An 18480-nucleotide genomic window follows, 5' to 3' on the forward strand; every position below is an offset into this window, starting at 1 on the left:
TACGATGATGTCCTCACCCCTGACCCGGTGTTGTCTGCTGTATGATGATGTCCTGACCCCTGACCCAGTGTTGTCTGCTGTACGATGATGTCCTCACCCCTGACCCGGTGTTGTCTGCTGTATGATGATGTCCTGACCCCTGACCCAGTGTTGTCTGCTGTACGATGATGTCCTGACCCCTGACCCGATGTTGTCTGGTGTACGATGATGTCCTGACCCCTGACCCAGTGTTGTCTGCTGTATGATGATGTCCTGACCCCTGACCCAGTGTTGTCTGCTGTACGATGATGTCCTGACCCCTGACCGGTGTTGTCTGCTGTACGATGATGTCCTCACCCCTGACCCGGTGTTGTCTGCTGTACGATGATGTCCTGACCCCTGACCCAGTGTTGTCTGCTGTACGATGATGTCCTCACCCCTTAACTCTCACTCTCTTTCTCCAGATGACCTGTCTTGTGTCATGTCCCAGTGGTCTGCTAGTCATTGGCCACCTCCTCGCACTATCCTCCGTCAACACCCAGTCAGAGATATGGACCAATGAAGGTAAGAGACACTAACCTAACCCTTACAGCTCCCCTGTAAGATATGGACCAATAATGTAAAGACAGACTCATCCCTAAATCAGCCATACTGTGTAACAGAGCTGTAGTCCCTGTTACTACCGGCTACCCCCCGATACTCTACCCTGCATCTTAGAGACTGTTACTACCGGCTACCACCAGGTACTCTACCCTGCACCTTAGAGACTGTTACTACTGGCTACCACCTGGTACTCTACCCTGCACCTTAAAGACTGTTACTACCGGCTACCACCTGGTACTCTACCCTGCACCTTAGAGACTGTTACTAACGGCTACTGCATGGTACTCTACCCTGCACCTTAGAGACTGTTACTACTGGCTACTGCATGGTACTCTACCCTGCACCTTAGAGACTGTTACTACCGGCTACCACCTGGTACTCTACCCTGCACCTTAGAGACTGTTACTACTGGCTACCACCCGATACTCTACCCTGCACCTTAGAGACTGTTACTACCGGCTACCACCTGGTACTCTACCCTGCACCTTAGAGACTGTTACTAACGGCTACTGCATGGTACTCTACCCTGCACCTTAGAGACTGTTACTACTGGCTACCACCCGGTACTCTACCCTGCACCTTAGAGACTGTTACTACTGGCTACCACCTGGTACTCTACCCTGCACCTTAGAGACTGTTACTACCGGCTACCACCTGGTACTCTACCCTGCACCTTAGAGACTGTTACTACTGGCTACCACCCGGTACTCTACCCTGCACCTTAGAGACTGTTACTACCGGCTACCACCTGGTACTCTACCCTGCACCTTAGAGACTGTTACTAACGGCTACTGCATGGTACTCTACCCTGCACCTTAGAAACTGTTACTACTGGCTCCCACCCGGTACTCTACCCTGCACCTTAGAGACTGTTACTACTGGCTACCACCCGGTACTCTACCCTGCACCTTAGAGACTGTTACTACTGGCTACCACCCGGTACTCTACCCTGCACCTTAGAGACTGTTACTACCGGCTACCACCTGGTACTCTACCCTACACCTTAGAGACTGTTACTACTGGCTACCACCCGGTACTCTACCCTGCACCTTAGAGACTGTTACTACTGGCTACTGCATGGTACTCTACCCTGCACCTTAGAGACTGTTACTACCGGCTACTGCATGGTACTCTACCCTGCACCTTAGAGACTGTTACTACTGGCTACTGCATGGTACTCTACCCTGCACCTTAGAGACTGTTACTTCTGGCTACTGCATGGTACTCTACCCAGCACCTTAGAGACTGTTACTACTGGCTACCACCTGATACTCTACCCTGCACCTTAGAGACTGTTACTACCGGCTACTGCATGGTACTCTACCCTGCACCTTAGAGACTGTTACTACTGGCTACCCCCCGATACTCTACCCTGCAGCTTAGAGACTGTTACTACTGGCTACCACCCGGTACTCTACCCTGCACCTTAGAGACTGTTACTACTGGCTACCACCCGGTACTCTACTCTGCATCTTAGAGACTGTTACTACTGGCTACCACCCGGTACTCTACCCTGCACCTTAGAGACTGTTACTACTGGCTACCACCCGGTACTCTACCCTGCACCTTAGAGACTGTTACTACTGGCTACCACCCGGATCTCCCTGCACCTTAGAAACTGTTACTACTGGCTACCACCTACTCTACCCTGCACCTTAGAGACTGTTACTACTGGCTACCACCCGGTACTCTACCCTGCATCTTAGAGACTGTTACTACTGGCTACCACCCGGTACTCTACCCTGCACCTTAGAGACTATTACTACTGGCTACCACCCGGTACTCTACCCTGCACCTTAGAGACTGTTACTACCGGCTACCACCCGGTACTCTACCCTGCACCTTAGATACTGTTACTACCGGCTACCACCTGGTACTCTACCCTGCACCTTAGAGACTGTTACTACCAGCTACCACCTGGTACTCTACCCTGCACCTTAGAGACTGTTACTACCCAGCTACCACCCGGTACTCTACCTTGCACCTTAGAGACTGTTACAACTGGCTACTGCATGGTACCTCTACCCTGCACCTTAGAGACTGTTACTACCGGCTATGATGGTACTCTACCCTGCACCTTAGAGACTGTTACTACTGGCTACTGCATGGTACTCTACCCTGCACCTTAGAGACTGTTACTTCTGGCTACTGCATGGTACTCTACCCTGCACCTTAGAGACTGTTACTACTGGCTACCACCTGATACTCTACCCTGCACCTTAGAGACTGTTACTACTGGCTACTGCATGGTACTCTACCCTGCAGCTTAGAGACTGTTACTACTGGCTACCACCTGATACTCTACCCTGCACCTTAGAGACTGTTACTACCGGCTACTGCATGGTACTCTACCCTGCACCTTAGAGACTGTTACTACCGGCTACCACCTGGTCCTCTACCCTGCACCTTAGAGACTGTTACTACTGGCTACTGCATGGTACTCTACCCTGCACCTTAGAGACTGTTACTACTGGCTACCCCCTGATACTCTACCCTGCACCTTAGAGACTGTTACTACTGGCTACCACCCGGTACTCTACCCTGCACCTTAGAGACTGTTACTTCCGGCTACCACCCGGTACTCTACCCTGCACCTTAGAGACTGTTACTACTGACTACCACCCGGTACTCTACCCTGCACCTTAGAGACTGTTACTACCGGCTACTGCATGGTACTCTACCCTGCACCTTAGAGACTGTTACTACTGGCTAACCCCTGATACTCTACCCTGCACCTTAGAGACTGTTACTACTGGCTACTGCATGGTACTCTGCCCTGCACCTTAGAGACTGTTACTACTGGCTGCTGCATGGTACTCTACCCTGCACCTTAGAGACTGTTACTACCGGCTACCACCTGGTACTCTACCCTGCACCTTAGAGACTGTTACTACTGGCTACCACCCAGTACTCTACCCTGCACCTTAGAGACTGTTACTACTGGCTACCACCTGGTACTCTACCCTGCACCTTAGAGACTGTTACTACTGGCTACTGCATGGTACTCTGCCCTGCACCTTAGAGACTGTTACTACTGGCTACTGCATGGTACTCTACCCTGCACCTTAGAAACTGTTACTACTGGTTACTGCATGGTACTCTACCCTGCACCTTAGAGACTGTTACTACCGGCTACTGCATGGTACTCTACCCTGCACCTTAGAGACTGTTACTACTGTCTACCCCCCGATACTCTACCCTGCAGCTTAGAGACTGTTACTACTGGCTACCACCCGGTACTCTACCCTGCATCTTAGAGACTGTTACTACTGGCTACCACCCGGTACTCTACCCTGCACCTTAGAGACTGTTACTACTGGCTACCACCCGGTACTCTACCCTGCACCTTAGAGACTGTTACTACTGGCTACCACCCGGTACTCTACCCTGCACCTTAGAGACTGTTACTACTGGCTACCACCCGGTACTCTTCCCTGCACCTTAGAGACTGTTACTACTGGCTACCACCCGGTACTCTACCCTGCATCTTAGAGACTGTTACTACTGGCTACCACCCGGTACTCTACCCTGCACCTTAGAGACTGTTACTACTGGTTACCACCCGGTACTCTACCCTGCACCTTAGAGACTGTTACTACCGGCTACCACCCGGTCCTGTGTGGCTCAGTCGGTAGAGCATGGCGCTTGCAACGCCAAGCGTCGTGGGTTCGATTCCCGGTAGGGCCACCCATATGTAAAAGTAGTGGCCCCAGCCGACTTGTAAGTCGCTTTGGACAAAAGCGTCTGCTAAATGGGATATATATATATATACCACCCGGTACTCTACCCTGCACCTTAGAGAGTGTTACTACCGGCTACCACCTGGTACTCTACCCTGCACCTTAGAGACTGTTACAACTGGCTACTGCATGGTACTCTACCCTGCACCTTAGAGACTGTTACTACCGGCTACTGCATGGTACTCTACCCTGCACCTTAGAGACTGTTACTACTGGCTACTGCATGGTACTCTACCCTGCACCTTAGAGACTGTTACTTCTGGCTACTGCATGGTACTCTACCCTGCACCTTAGAGACTGTTACTACTGGCTACCACCTGATACTCTACCCTGCACCTTAGAGACTGTTACTACTGGCTACTGCATGGTACTCTACCCTGCAGCTTAGAGACTGTTACTACTGGCTACCACCTGATACTCTACCCTGCACCTTAGAGACTGTTAATACCGGCTACTGCATGGTACTCTGCCCTGCATCTTAGAGACTGTTACTACCGGCTACCACCTGGTACTCTACCCTGCACCTTAGAGACTGTTACTACTGGCTACTGCATGGTACTCTGCCCTGCACCTTAGAGACTGTTACTACTGGCTACTGCATGGTGCTCTACCCTGCACCTTAGAGACTGTTACTACTGGCTACCCCCTGATACTCTACCCTGCACCTTAGAGACTGTTACTACTGGCTACCACCCGGTACTCTACCCTGCACCTTAGAGACTGTTACTACCGGCTACCACCCGGTACTCTACCCTGCACCTTAGAGACTGTTACTACTGACTACCACCCGGTACTCTACCCTGCACCTTAGAGACTGTTACTACCGGCTACTGCATGGTACTCTACCCTGCACCTTAGAGACTGTTACTACTGGCTAACCCCTGATACTCTACCCTGCACCTTAGAGACTGTTAATACCGGCTACTGCATGGTACTCTGCCCTGCACCTTAGAGACTGTTACTACTGGCTACTGCATGGTACTCTACCCTGCACCTTAGAGACTGTTACTACCGGCTACTGCATGGTACTCTACCCTGCACCTTAGAGACTGTTACTACTGGCTACCAACCGTACTCTACCCTGCATCTTAGAGACTGTTACTACTGGCTACCACCCGGTACTCTACCCTGCACCTTAGAGACTGTTACTATTGGCTACCACCCGGTACTCTACCCTGCACCTTAGAGACTGTTACTTCTGGCTACCACCCGGTACTCTACCCTGCACCTTAGAGACTGTTACTACCGGCTACCACCCGGTACTCTACCCTGCACCTTAGAGACTGTTACTACTGACTACCACCCGGTACTCTACCCTGCACCTTAGAGACTGTTACTACCGGCTACTGCATGGTACTCTACCCTGCACCTTAGAGACTGTTACTACTGGCTAACCCCTGATACTCTACCCTGCACCTTAGAGACTGTTACTACTGGCTACTGCATGGTACTCTGCCCTGCACCTTAGAGACTGTTACTACTGGCTACTGCATGGTACTCTACCCTGCACCTTAGAGACTGTTACTACCGGCTACTGCATGGTACTCTACCCTGCACCTTAGAGACTGTTACTACTGGCTACCAACCGGTACTCTACCCTGCATCTTAGAGACTGTTACTACTGGCTACCACCCGGTACTCTACCCTGCACCTTAGAGACTGTTACTATTGGCTACCACCCGGTACTCTACCCTGCACCTTAGAGACTGTTACTTCTGGCTACCACCCGGTACTCTACCCTGCACCTTAGAGACTGTTACTACCGGCTACCACCCGGTACTCTACCCTGCACCTTAGAGACTGTTACTACTGGCTACCCCCCGATACTCTACCCTGCAGCTTAGAGACTGTTACTACTGGCTACCACCCGGTGCTCTACCCTGCACCTTAGAGACTGTTACTACTGGCTAATAATAATAATAATATAATATATCCCATTTAGCAGACGCTTTTGTCCAAAGCGACTTACAAGTCGGCCACTACTTTTACATATGGGTGGCCCCAGTGGGAATCGAACCCACGACGCTTGGCGTTGCAAGCGCCATGCTCTACCGACTGAGCCACACAGGCTACCACCCGGTACTCTACCCTGCACCTTAGAGACTGTTACTACTGGCTACCACCCGGTACTCTACCCTGCACCTTAGAGACTGTTACTACTGGCTACCACCCGGTACTCTACCCTGCACCTTAGAGACTGTTACTACCGGCTACCACCCGGTACTCTACCCTGCACCTTAGAGACTGTTACTACCGGCTACCACCTGGTACTCTACCCTGCACCTTAGAGACTGTTACTACCAGCTACCACCTGGTACTCTACCCTGCACCTTAGAGACTGTTACTACCCAGCTACCACCCGGTACTCTACCCTGCACCTTAGAGACTGTTACTACTGGCTACTGCATGGTACTCTACCCTGCACCTTAGAGACTGTTACTACCGGCTACTGCATGGTACTCTACCCTGCACCTTAGAGACTGTTACTACTGGCTACTGCATGGTACTCTACCCTGCACCTTAGAGACTGTTACTTCTGGCTACTGCATGGTACTCTACCCTGCACCTTAGAGACTGTTACTACTGGCTACCACCTGATACTCTACCCTGCACCTTAGAGACTGTTACTACTGGCTACTGCATGGTACTCTACCCTGCAGCTTAGAGACTGTTACTACTGGCTACCACCTGATACTCTACCCTGCACCTTAGAGACTGTTACTACCGGCTACTGCATGGTACTCTACCCTGCACCTTAGAGACTGTTACTACCGGCTACCACCTGGTACTCTACCCTGCACCTTAGAGACTGTTACTACTGGCTACTGCATGGTACTCTGCCCTGCACCTTAGAGACTGTTACTACTGGCTACTGCATGGTACTCTACCCTGTACCTTAGAGACTGTTACTACCGGCTACCACCTGGTACTCTACCCTGCACCTTAGAGACTGTTACTACTGGCTACTGCATGGTACTCTGCCCTGCACCTTAGAGACTGTTACTACTGGCTACTGCATGGTACTCTACCCTGCACCTTAGAGACTGTTACTACTGGCTACCACCCGGTACTCTACCCTGCACCTTAGAGACTGTTACTACCGGCTACCACCCGGTACTCTACCCTGCACCTTAGAGACTGTTACTACTGACTACCACCCGGTACTCTACCCTGCACCTTAGAGACTGTTACTACCGGCTACCACCATGGTACTCTACCCTGCACCTTAGAGACTGTTACTACTGGCTAACCCCTGATACTCTACCCTGCACCTTAGAGACTGTTACTACTGGCTACCACCTGATACTCTACCCTGCACCTTAGAGACTGTTACTACCGGCTACTGCATGGTACTCTACCCTGCACCTTAGAGACTGTTACTACAGGCTACCACCTGGTACTCTACCCTGCACCTTAGAGACTGTTACTACTGGCTACTGCATGGTACTCTACCCTGCACCTTAGAGACTGTTACTACTGGCTACCACCTGGTACTCTACCCTGCACCTTAGAGACTGTTACTACCGGCTACCACCTGGTACTCTACCCTGCACCTTAGAGACTGTTACTACCGGCTACCACCTGGTACTCTACCCTGCACCTTAGAGACTGTTACTACTGGCTACCACCCGGTACTCTACCCTGCACCTTAGAGACTGTTACTACCGGCTACCACCCGGTACTCTACCCTGCACCTTAGAGACTGTTACTACCGGCTACCACCTGGTACTCTACCCTGCACCTTAGAGACTGTTACTACCGGCTACCACCTGGTACTCTACCCTGCACCTTAGAGACTGTTACTACTGACTACCACCCGGTACTCTACCCTGCACCTTAGAGACTGTTACTACCGGCTACCACCCGGTACTCTACCCTGCACCTTAGAGACTGTTACTACCGCTACCACCCGGTACTCTACCCTGCACCTTAGAGACTGTTACTACTGGCCACCATCCGGTACTCTACCCTGCACCTTAGAGACTGTTACTACTGGCTACCCCCTGATACTCTACCCTGCACCTTAGAGACTGTTACTACTGGCTACCACCCGGTACTCTACCCTGCACCTTAGAGACTGTTACTAGCCGGCTACCCCAAACTCACCAGTCCCTATTTAGGGCCCAAATCAACCATTCAGAGTTCAACTGGTTTCATCCCTTTTAGCATGAGGAAGTGTGTCAATACACCCAGTCACTACTCAGTAGGAATGATACTTTAAAACAGGTACACTTATCACAGCCATTAAACTCTGTATCAATACACCCAGTCACTACTCAGTAGGAAGGAAACCACTCAGGGATTTCACCATGAGGTCAATGGTGACTTTAAAACAGTTACAGAGTTTAATGGCTGTGATAAGAGACTACTGAGGATGGATCAACAACATTTGAGTTATTCCACAATACAAAACCTAAATGACAGAGTAAAAATAAGGATGCCTGTACAGGACAAAAAGTATCCAAAACATCCCTCCTGTTTGAAAGAAGGCACTAAAGTAAAACTGCTAATGAACCTTTATGTCCTGAATACAAAGTGTTCTGTTTGGGGCAAATCCAACACAACAAACACGTATTCATGTTCAAGCACTGGCAAAATCCTCCAGGAAAACCTGGTTCAGTCTGCTTTCCAACAGATACTTGGAGACAAATTCACCTTTCAGCAGGACAATAACCAAATATACACTGGAGATGCTTACCAAAACAACATTGAATTTTCCAGTGTGGCCTAGTTACAGTTTTGACTTAAATCAGTTTCAGAATCTATGGTAAGATTTGAAAATGTTTCTCTAGCAATGGTACAACCAACTTGACAGAGCTTGAATCATTTTAATAAGAATAATGTGTAAATATTGTGCAATCCAGATGTAAAAAGCTCTTAGCGACTTACCCAGAAAGACTCACAGCTGTAATTGCTGCCAAATGTGATTCTAAAATATATTGACTTACGGGTGTGAATTCTTATGTAAATGAGATATTTAAGTATTTAATTTTAAATACATTTGCAAACATTTCTGAAAACATGTTTTCACTTTGTCATTATGGGGTACTGAGTATAGCTGGGTGAGAAACAATAAGGATGTAATGCATTTTGAATCCAGGCTGAAACACAACAGAATGAATACTGCCTGAAGGCACCTATACGGCTGCAACAGTAGTTTACAAATCCTGACTGTGCCGAAGACTTATGGGGGGGCTGTATGTGTTTATATACGGCTGCTATGTAACAGCAGACACAACACAAAGCTGTGTGTGGAGATGACCCACTTTAGGTCATAGAGATATACAATGCTGAGGACTGTTGGCTCTCAATGTGTACAAGACTAATGATTGTAGAACTGTTTAGACACAGAGATCTAATAACAGCTCTAACGTCTAGTTTCAGATGTTCAGTATGGGAGGCTGGGGTCCAACGTCACCCTGGTGTGTGGAGCTGCACTAGACAGGTATGTTCCACTGTGACAGGCTCTGGGGATGGGGGGGGGGGGGTCTGGACAGGTATGTTCCACTGTGACAGGCTCTGGGGATGGGGGGGGGTCTGGACAGGTATGTTCCACTGTGACAGGCTCTGGGGATGGGGGGGGTCTGGACAGGTATGTTCCACTGTGACAGGCTCTGGGGATGGGGGGGGGGGTCTGGACAGGTATGTTCCAATATGACAGGCTCTGGGGATGGGGGGGGGGGGGGGGGTCTGGACAGGTATGTTCCACTGTGACAGGCTCTGGGGATGGGGGGTCTGGACAGGTATGTTCCACTGTGACAGGCTCTGGGGATGGGGGGTCTGGACAGGTATGTTCCACTGTGACAGGCTCTGGGGATGGGGGGGTTCCACTATGACAGGCTCTGGGTCTGGACAGGTATGTTCCACTGTGACAGGCTCTGGGGATGGGGGGGTCTGGACAGGTATGTTCCACTGTGACAGGCTCTGGGGATGGGGGGGGGTCTGGACAGGTATGTTCCACTATGACAGGCTCTGGGGATGGGGGGTCTGGACAGGTATGTTCCACTATGACAGGCTCTGGGGATGGGGGGGGTCTGGACAGGTATGTTCCAATATGACAGGCTCTGGGGATGGGGGGGGGTCTGGACAGGTATGTTCCACTGTGACAGGCTCTGGGGATGGGGGGGGGGGGTCTGGACAGGTATGTTTCACTGTGACAGGCTCTGGGGATGGGGGGGGGTCTGGACAGGTATGTTCCACTGTGACAGGCTCTGGGGATGGGGGGGGTCTGGACAGGTATGTTCCAATATGACAGGCTCTGGGGATGGGGGGGGGGTCTGGACAGGTATGTTCCAATATGACAGGCTCTGGGGATGGGAGGGGGTCTAGGATGGGTTTGTTCCCTGTGCATAACTATCTCTGGGGGGTCATATTGTCCTTTCTCCTGGAGGTCACGCTCTGGGGATGGGGGGGGGGTCTGGACAGGTATGTTCCAATATGACAGGCTCTGGGGATGGGAGGGGGTCTAGGATGGGTTTGTTCCCTGTGCATAACTATCTCTGGGGGGTCATATTGTCCTTTCTCCTGGAGGTCACGCTCTGGGGATGGGGGGGGGGGGTCTAGGATCATTTGAGTCCCTCCTGAGGTGTAGTCCCTCCTGAGGTGTAGTCCCTCCTGAGGTGTCGTCCCTCCTGAGGTGTAGTCCCTCCTGAGGTGTCATCCCTCCTGAGGTGTCATCCCTCCTGAGGTGTCGTCCCTCCTGAGGTGTCATCCCTCCTGAGGTGTCATCTCTCCTGAGGTGTAGTCCCTCCTGAGGTGTCGTCCCTCCTGAGGTGTCATCCCTCCTGAGGTGTAGTCCCTCCTGAGGTGTCATCCCTCCTGAGGTGTAGTCCCTCCTGAGGTGTAGTCCCTCCTGAGGTGTCATCCCTCCTGAGGTGTCGTCCCTCCTGAGGTGTCGTCCCTCCTGAGGTGTAGTCCCTCCTGAGGTGTAGTCCCTCCTGAGGTGTCGTCCCTCCTGAGGTGTCATCCCTCCAGTAGTCCCTCCTGAGGTGTCGTCCCTCCTGAGGTGTCGTCCCTCCTGAGGTGTCGTCCCTCCTGAGGTGTCGTCCCTCCTGAGGTGTCATCCCTCCTGAGGTGTAGTCCCTCCTGAGGTGTAGGCCCTCCTGAGGTGTCGTCCCTCCTGAGGTGTCATCCCTCCTGAGGTGTAGTCCCTCCTGAGGTGTCGTCCCTCCTGAGGTGTCATCCCTCCTGAGGTGTCGTCCCTCCTGAGGTGTCGTCCCTCCTGAGGTGTAGTCCCTCCTGAGGTGTCATCCCTCCTGTAGTCCCTCCTGAGGTGTCGTCCCTCCTGAGGTGTCGTCCCTCCTGAGGTGTCATCCCTCCTGAGGTGTAGTCCCTCCTGAGGTGTCGTCCCTCCTGAGGTGTCGTCCCTCCTGAGGTGTCGTCCCTCCTGAGGTGTCGTCCCTCCTGAGGTGTCGTCGCTCCTGAGGTGTCATCCCTCCTGAGGTGTCGTCCCTCCTGAGGTGTCATCCCTCCTGTAGTCCCTCCTGAGGTGTCGTCCCTCCTGAGGTGTAGGCCCTCCTGTAGTCCCTCCTGAGGTGTCATCCCTCCTGAGGTGTCGTCCCTCCTGAGGTGTCATCCCTCCTGTAGTCCCTCCTGAGGTGTCGTCCCTCCTGAGGTGTCGTCCCTCCTGAGGTGTCGTCCCTCCTGAGGTGTCGTCCCTCCTGAGGTGTCGTCCCTCCTGAGGTGTCATCCCTCCTGAGGTGTCATCCCTCCTGAGGTGTCATCTCTCCTGAGGTGTAGTCCCTCCTGAGGTGTCATCCCTCCTGAGGTGTAGTCCCTCCTGAGGTGTCATCCCTCCTGAGGTGTCATCCCTCCTGAGGTGTCGTCCCTCCTGAGGTGTAGTCCCTCCTGAGGTGTCGTCCCTCCTGAGGTGTCATCCCTCCTGAGGTGTAGTCCCTCCTGAGGTGTAGGCCCTCCTGAGGTGTCGTCCCTCCTGAGGTGTCATCCCTCCTGAGGTGTAGTCCCTCCTGAGGTGTAGTCCCTCCTGAGGTGTAGTCCCTCCTGAGGTGTCGTCCCTCCTGAGGTGTCATCCCTCCTGAGGTGTAGTCCCTCCTGAGGTGTCATCCCTCCTGAGGTGTCGTCCCTCCTGAGGTGTAGTCCCTCCTGAGGTGTCGTCCCTCCTGAGGTGTCATCCCTCCTGTAGTCCCTCCTGAGGTGTCCCCTCCTGAGGTGTCGTCCCTCCTGAGGTGTAGTCCCTCCTGAGGTGTCGTCCCTCCTGAGGTGTGTCATCCCTCCTGTGTCGTCCCTCCTGAGGTGTCGTCCCTCCTGAGGTGTAGTCCCTCCTGAGGTGTCATCCCTCCTGAGGTGTAGTCCCTCCTGAGGTGTAGTCCCTCCTGAGGTGTCATCCCTCCTGAGGTGTCGTCCCTCCTGAGGTGTCGTCCCTCCTGAGGTGTCGTCCCTCCTGAGGTGTCGTCCCTCCTGAGGTGTCGTCCCTCCTGAGGTGTCATCCCTCCTGAGGTGTCGTCCCTCCTGAGGTGTCGTCCCTCCTGAGGTGTCGTCCCTCCTGAGGTGGGAGGACGCAGTATATGATACAAAAAAATGAACTCTATGAATAAGGCTTGAAATGACTTAGACACTTTCTAAATATAGTATACTCAAATTATAAAACCCCTAACGCTAAGATTTCGCATTCCTTATTACTGTAAAACACATAATTGAGGGTTTAGTGTTGGAGTAAATGTGTATATTTTCTAAAGTTCTCTTGATCAACACATCTGCCCCATGTGACTTCCAGCTTGACTTCCTGAACTCGTTAGAAACTTGCCTTTCATCACATATTAATCTTGTCCATCTATGACAAACAGAAAGTGATTTTTGTTAAATGGCTATAATTTCAAACTCTGAATGTGCTATAGTGATGAACCCATTCTCTCCTACTGCACTATGATGTAAGGATAGCAGACATGTGCTATAGTGATGAAACCATTCTCTCTTGCTGCACTACGATGTAAGGATTGCAGACATGTGCTATAGTGATGAAACCATTCTCTCTTGCTGCACTACGATGTAAGGATTGCAGACATGTGCTATAGTGATGAAACCATTCTCTCTTGCTGCACTATGATGTAAGGATTGCAGACATGTGCTATAGTGATGAAACCATTCTCTCTTGCTGCACTATGATGTAAGGATTGCAGACATGTGCTATAGTGATGAAACCATTCTCTCCTGCTGCACTACGATGTAAGGATTGCAGACATGTGCTTTGTCAGTGGCTGTGGTGTAGAGTTCAGCCAGGAGTTGATGGACAGTTGGAAGAGCCAATTATAAATGGTAGGAGGGACATCCCAGGTTCAAGTGATTTCAGATTTAACATCCAACATCACAGAGGCTATCCATGGGAACCAGGTCTATCTCTATCGGTGGGAACCAGGGCTATCTCTATCCGTTGGAACCAGGGCTATCTCTATCCGTGGGAACCAGGGCTATCTCTATCCATGGGAACCAGGGCTATCTCTATCGGTGGGAACCAGGTCTATCTCTATCGGTGGGAACCAGGTCTATCTCTATCCATGGGAACCAGGGCTATCTCTATCCGTGCGAACCAGGTCTATCTCTATCGGTGGGAACCAGGTCTATCTCTATCGGTGGGAACCAGGTCTATCTCTATCGGTGGGAACCAGGTCTATCTCTATCGGTGGGAACCAGGTCTATCTCTATCGGTGGGAACCAGGTCTATCTCTATCGGTGGGAACCAGGTCTATCTCTATCGGTGGGAACCAGGTCTATCTCTATCGGTGGGAACCAGGTCTATCTCTATCGGTGGGAACCAGGGCTATCTCTATCGGTGGGAACCAGGGCTATCTCTATCGGTGGGAACCAGGTCTATCTCTATCGGTGGGAACCAGGTCTACCTCTATCGGTAGGAACCAGGGCTATCTCTATCTATGGGAACCAGGGCTATCTCTATCGGTGGGAACCAGGGCTATTGCTATCCGTGGGAACCAGGGCTATCTCTATCCGTGGGAACCAGGGCTATCTCTATCCGTGGGAACCAGGGCTCTCTCTATAGGTGGGAACCAGGGCTATCTCTATCCATGGGAACCAGGGCTATCTCTATCGGTGGGAACCAGGGCTATCTCTATCTATGGGAACCAGGGCTATCTCTATCGGTGGGAACCAGGGCTATCTCTATCCATGGGAACCAGGGCTATTGCTATCCATGGGAACCAGGGCTCTCTCTATCCATGGGAACCAGGGCTATCCATGGGAACCAGGGCTCTCTCTATCCATGGGAACCAGGGCTCTCTCTATCCATGGGAACCAGGGCTATTGCTATCCATGGGAACCAGGGCTCTCTCTATCGGTGGGAACCAGGGCTATCTCTATCCATGGGAACCAGGGCTATCTATATCCATGGGAACCAGGGCTATCTCTATCCATGGGAACCAGGGCTCTCTCTATCGGTGGGAACCAGGGCTATCTCTATCCGTGGGAACCAGGGCTATCTCTATCCATGGGAACCAGGGCTATCCATGGGAACCAGGGCTCTCTCTATCCATGGGAACCAGGGCTATTGCTATCCATGGGAACCAGGGCTCTCTCTATCGGTGGGAACCAGGGCTATCTCTATCCATGGGAACCAGGGCTATCTCTATCCATGGGAACCAGGGCTCTTTCTATCGGTGGGAACCAGGGCTATCTCTATCCGTGGGAACCAGGGCTATCTCTATCCATGGGAACCAGGGCTCTCTCTATCGGTGGGAACCAGGGCTATCTCTATCCGTGGGAACCAGGGCTCTCTCTATCGGTGGGAACCAGGGCTATCTCTATCCATGGGAACCAGGGCTATCTCTATCCATGGGAACCAGGGCTCTCTCTATCAGTGGGAACCAGGGCTATCTCTGTCTGTTGAAACCAGGTCTATCTCTATCGGTGGGAACCAGGTCTATCTCTATCGGTGGGAACCAGGGCTCTCTCTATCGGTGGGAACCAGGGCTCTCTCTATCGGTGGGAACCAGGTCTATCTCTATCGGTGGGAACCAGGGCTATCTCTATCGGTGGGAACCAGGGCTATCTCTATCGGTGGGAACCAGGTCTATCTCTATCGGTGGGAACCAGGGCTATCTCTATCGGTGGGAACCAGGGCTATCTCTATCGGTGGGAACCAGGGCTATCTCTATCGGTGGGAACCAGGTCTATCTCTATCGGTGGGAACCAGGGCTCTCTCTATCGGTGGGAACCAGGTCTATCTCTATCGGTGGGAACCAGGGCTATTTCTATCGGTGGTAACCAGGGCTATCTCTATCGGTGGGAACCAGGGCTATCTCTATCGGTGGGAACCAGGGCTATCTCTATCGGTGGGAACCAGGGCTATCTCTATCGGTGGGAACCAGGGCTCTCTCTGGATCGGTGGGAACCAGGGCTCTCTCTGGGAACCAGGGCTCGGTGGGAACCAGGGCTATCTCTATCGGTGGGAACCAGGGCTATCTCTATCGGTGGGAACCAGGGCTCTCTCTATCGGTGGGAACCAGGGCTATCTCTATCGGTGGGAACCAGGGCTATCTCTATCGGTGGGAACCAGGGCTCTCTCTATCGGTGGGAACCAGGGCTATCTCTATCGGTGGGAACCAGGGCTCTCTGGGAACTATCGGTGGGAACCAGGGCTCTCTCTATCGGTGGGAACCAGGGCTATCTCTATCGGTGGGAACCAGGGCTATCTCTATCGGTGGGAACCAGGGCTATCTCTATCGGTGGGAACCAGGGCTATCTCTATCGGTGGGAACCAGGGCTCTCTCTATCGGTGGGAACCAGGGCTCTCTCTATCGGTGGGAACCAGGGCTATCTCTATCGGTGGGAACCAGGGCTATCTCTATCGGTGGGAACCAGGGCTATCTCTATCGGTGGGAACCAGGTCTATCTCTATCGGTGGGAACCAGGGCTCTCTCTATCGGTGGGAACCAGGTCTCTCTATCGGTGGGAACCAAGTCGGTGGGAACCAGGGCTCTCTCTATCGGTGGGAACCAGGGCTCTCTCTATCGGTGGGAACCAGGGCTAGGCCTCAATACAAGCCATATCCATCTACATTGTCCACAGACGTCATAATGTCTCCACAGGACATCAGTGAAGTGGCGTCTGAACAGGAGTTCCATGTTACCATGGCAGCACCGAGTGACATCAGATGGTCAGCTGGTCCTCCTGCAGGCTGACCGCACTGCCGAGGGAAACTACAGCTGCCATGACGACCGGGGACGACTCATCAGGACAACCAGACTGAGGCTGGGGCGTAAGTCTCCCTTCTCCTCCCTTCATAGAGTCTGTGACCTAAATCTTACTCATTCCTTAGAAAGGATACCTGGGGAGAGCTGCAGTCCCTCACACACTGAGGTAAAGCTTGTATATATTGTGTTGTTGATCATGTGATCATCATCTCTCTTCTTCCTCAGATCCCCCCGGGCTGCTCAATGTTTCCTGTCGTGTGTCCAATCACAGCCTGGTATTGTGTTCATGGGTGGAGTCTGTGAAGACCCTCCTGCCTGCCCAGTACCACACCTCTTACAGGTGAGCCACCCATCCTCTCCTCTCCTACCATCATGGTGCTGTAGGTACACAGATATCATGTTGTTGATAGTGAAGAATCTCTCCTCTCTCCCCCCCCCCAGGGGTAATAAGAGCCAGGTGAGGATGTGTGTGGTGTCGTCCCCTCCCCAGAAGCAGTGCACCATCACAGACCCTACCATGTGGCAACACTACCATAACATCAACATCACAGAGACCAACCCTCTGGGGTCACAGACCACCATCCTGATGGTCAAGTTCCATGAGCTCTGTAGGTCACTGCCTCATCTGGACACTGTTTGTCTGTCTGTACCTGCCTGTCGGTACCTGTCTGTCTTTACCTGTCTGTGCCTGTCTGTACCTGTCTGTATGTACCTGGCTGTCTTTACCTGTCTGTACCTGTCTGTATGTACCTGTCTGTACCTGTCTGTCTGTACCTGTCTGTCTTTACCTGTATGTACCTGTCTGTCTTTACCTGTCTGTACATGTATGTATGTACCTGTCTGTACCTGTCTGTCTGTACCTGTCTGTCTTTACCTGTCTGTACCTGTCTGTCTTTACCTGTCTGTACCGTCTGCCTGTGTTTCCCTGTCTGTCTGTCTGTACCTGTCTGTCTTTACCTGTCTGTCTTTACCTGTCTGTGCCTGTCTGTACCTGTCTTTACCTGTCTGTGCCTGTCTGTGCCTGTCTGTACCTGTCTTTACCTGTCTGCACCTGCCTGTCTGTACCTGTCTGTACCTGCCTGTCTTTAGCTGTCTGTACCTGTCTGTACCTGTCTGTACCTGCCTGTCTTTACCTGTCTGTACCTGTCTGTCTTTACCTGTCTGTACCTGCCTGTCTGTACCTGTCTGTCTTTACCTGTCTTTACCTGTCTGTACCTGTCCTGTCTGTACCTGTATGTCTTTACCTGTCTGTACCTGTCTGTCCTGTCTTTCCTGTCTGTCTTTACCTGTCTGTCTTTACCTGTCTGTCTGTACCTGTCTGTATGTACCTGTCTTTACCTCTCTGTACCTGCCTGTCTGTACCTGTCTGTAGCTGTCTGTCTTTACCTCTCTGTGCCTGTCTGTATGGACCCGTCTGTACCTGTCTTTACCTGTCTGTTCCTGTCTGTCTTTACCTGTCTGTGCCTGTCTGTATGTACCTGTTAGTACCCGTCTGTCTGTACCTGTCTGCCTGTGCCTGTCTGTACCTGTCTGTCTGTACCTGTCTTTACCTGTCTTTACCTGTCTGTACCTGTCTGTACCTGTCTGTCTTTACCTGTCTGTCTGTACCTATCTGTATGTCTTTACCTGTCTGTGCCTATCTGTACCTGTCTGTCTGTACCTGTCTGTTTTTACCTGTCTGTACCTGTCTGTCTGTACCCCTCTGTCTTAACCTGTCTGCCTGTGCCTGTCTGTACCTGTCTGTCTGTACCTGTCTTTACCTGTCTGTCTTTACCTGTCTGTCTTTACCTGTCAGTACCTGTCTGTCTTTACCTGTCTGTAGATGTCTGTCTTTACATGTATGTGCCTGTCTGTACCTGTCTGTATGTACCTGTCTGTACCTGTCTTTACCTGTCTGTACCTGTCTGTCTTTACCTGTCTGTGCCTGTCTGTATGTACCTGTTAGTACCCATCTGTCTGTACCTGTCTGTTTTTACCTGTCTGTACCTGTCTGTCTT

The 18480-nt window shown here is 51.8% G+C and overlaps 1 protein-coding gene across 2 annotated transcripts in view; it reads left to right on the plus strand.

The window, feature by feature from the left end:
• Positions 1-367: 367 nt before the first annotated feature.
• The window catches only part of il11ra (interleukin 11 receptor subunit alpha), a 76285-nt gene continuing 58172 nt past the window's right edge, over positions 368-18480 (plus strand). For both annotated transcript variants that reach the window (XM_064977220.1, XM_064977221.1), the window contains exons 1-5: positions 368-543; positions 9702-9768; positions 16379-16548; positions 16709-16823; positions 16925-17091. In XM_064977220.1, coding sequence (XP_064833292.1) covers positions 444-543; positions 9702-9768; positions 16379-16548; positions 16709-16823; positions 16925-17091 — 619 coding nt within the window. In that variant the 5' untranslated portion in view covers positions 368-443. The remainder of the gene's footprint in view (positions 544-9701; positions 9769-16378; positions 16549-16708; positions 16824-16924; positions 17092-18480) is intronic.

The sequence above is a fragment of the Oncorhynchus masou genome, chromosome 11, assembly GCF_036934945.1.
Source record: "Oncorhynchus masou masou isolate Uvic2021 chromosome 11, UVic_Omas_1.1, whole genome shotgun sequence".
Lineage (NCBI taxonomy): Eukaryota > Metazoa > Chordata > Actinopteri > Salmoniformes > Salmonidae > Oncorhynchus > Oncorhynchus masou.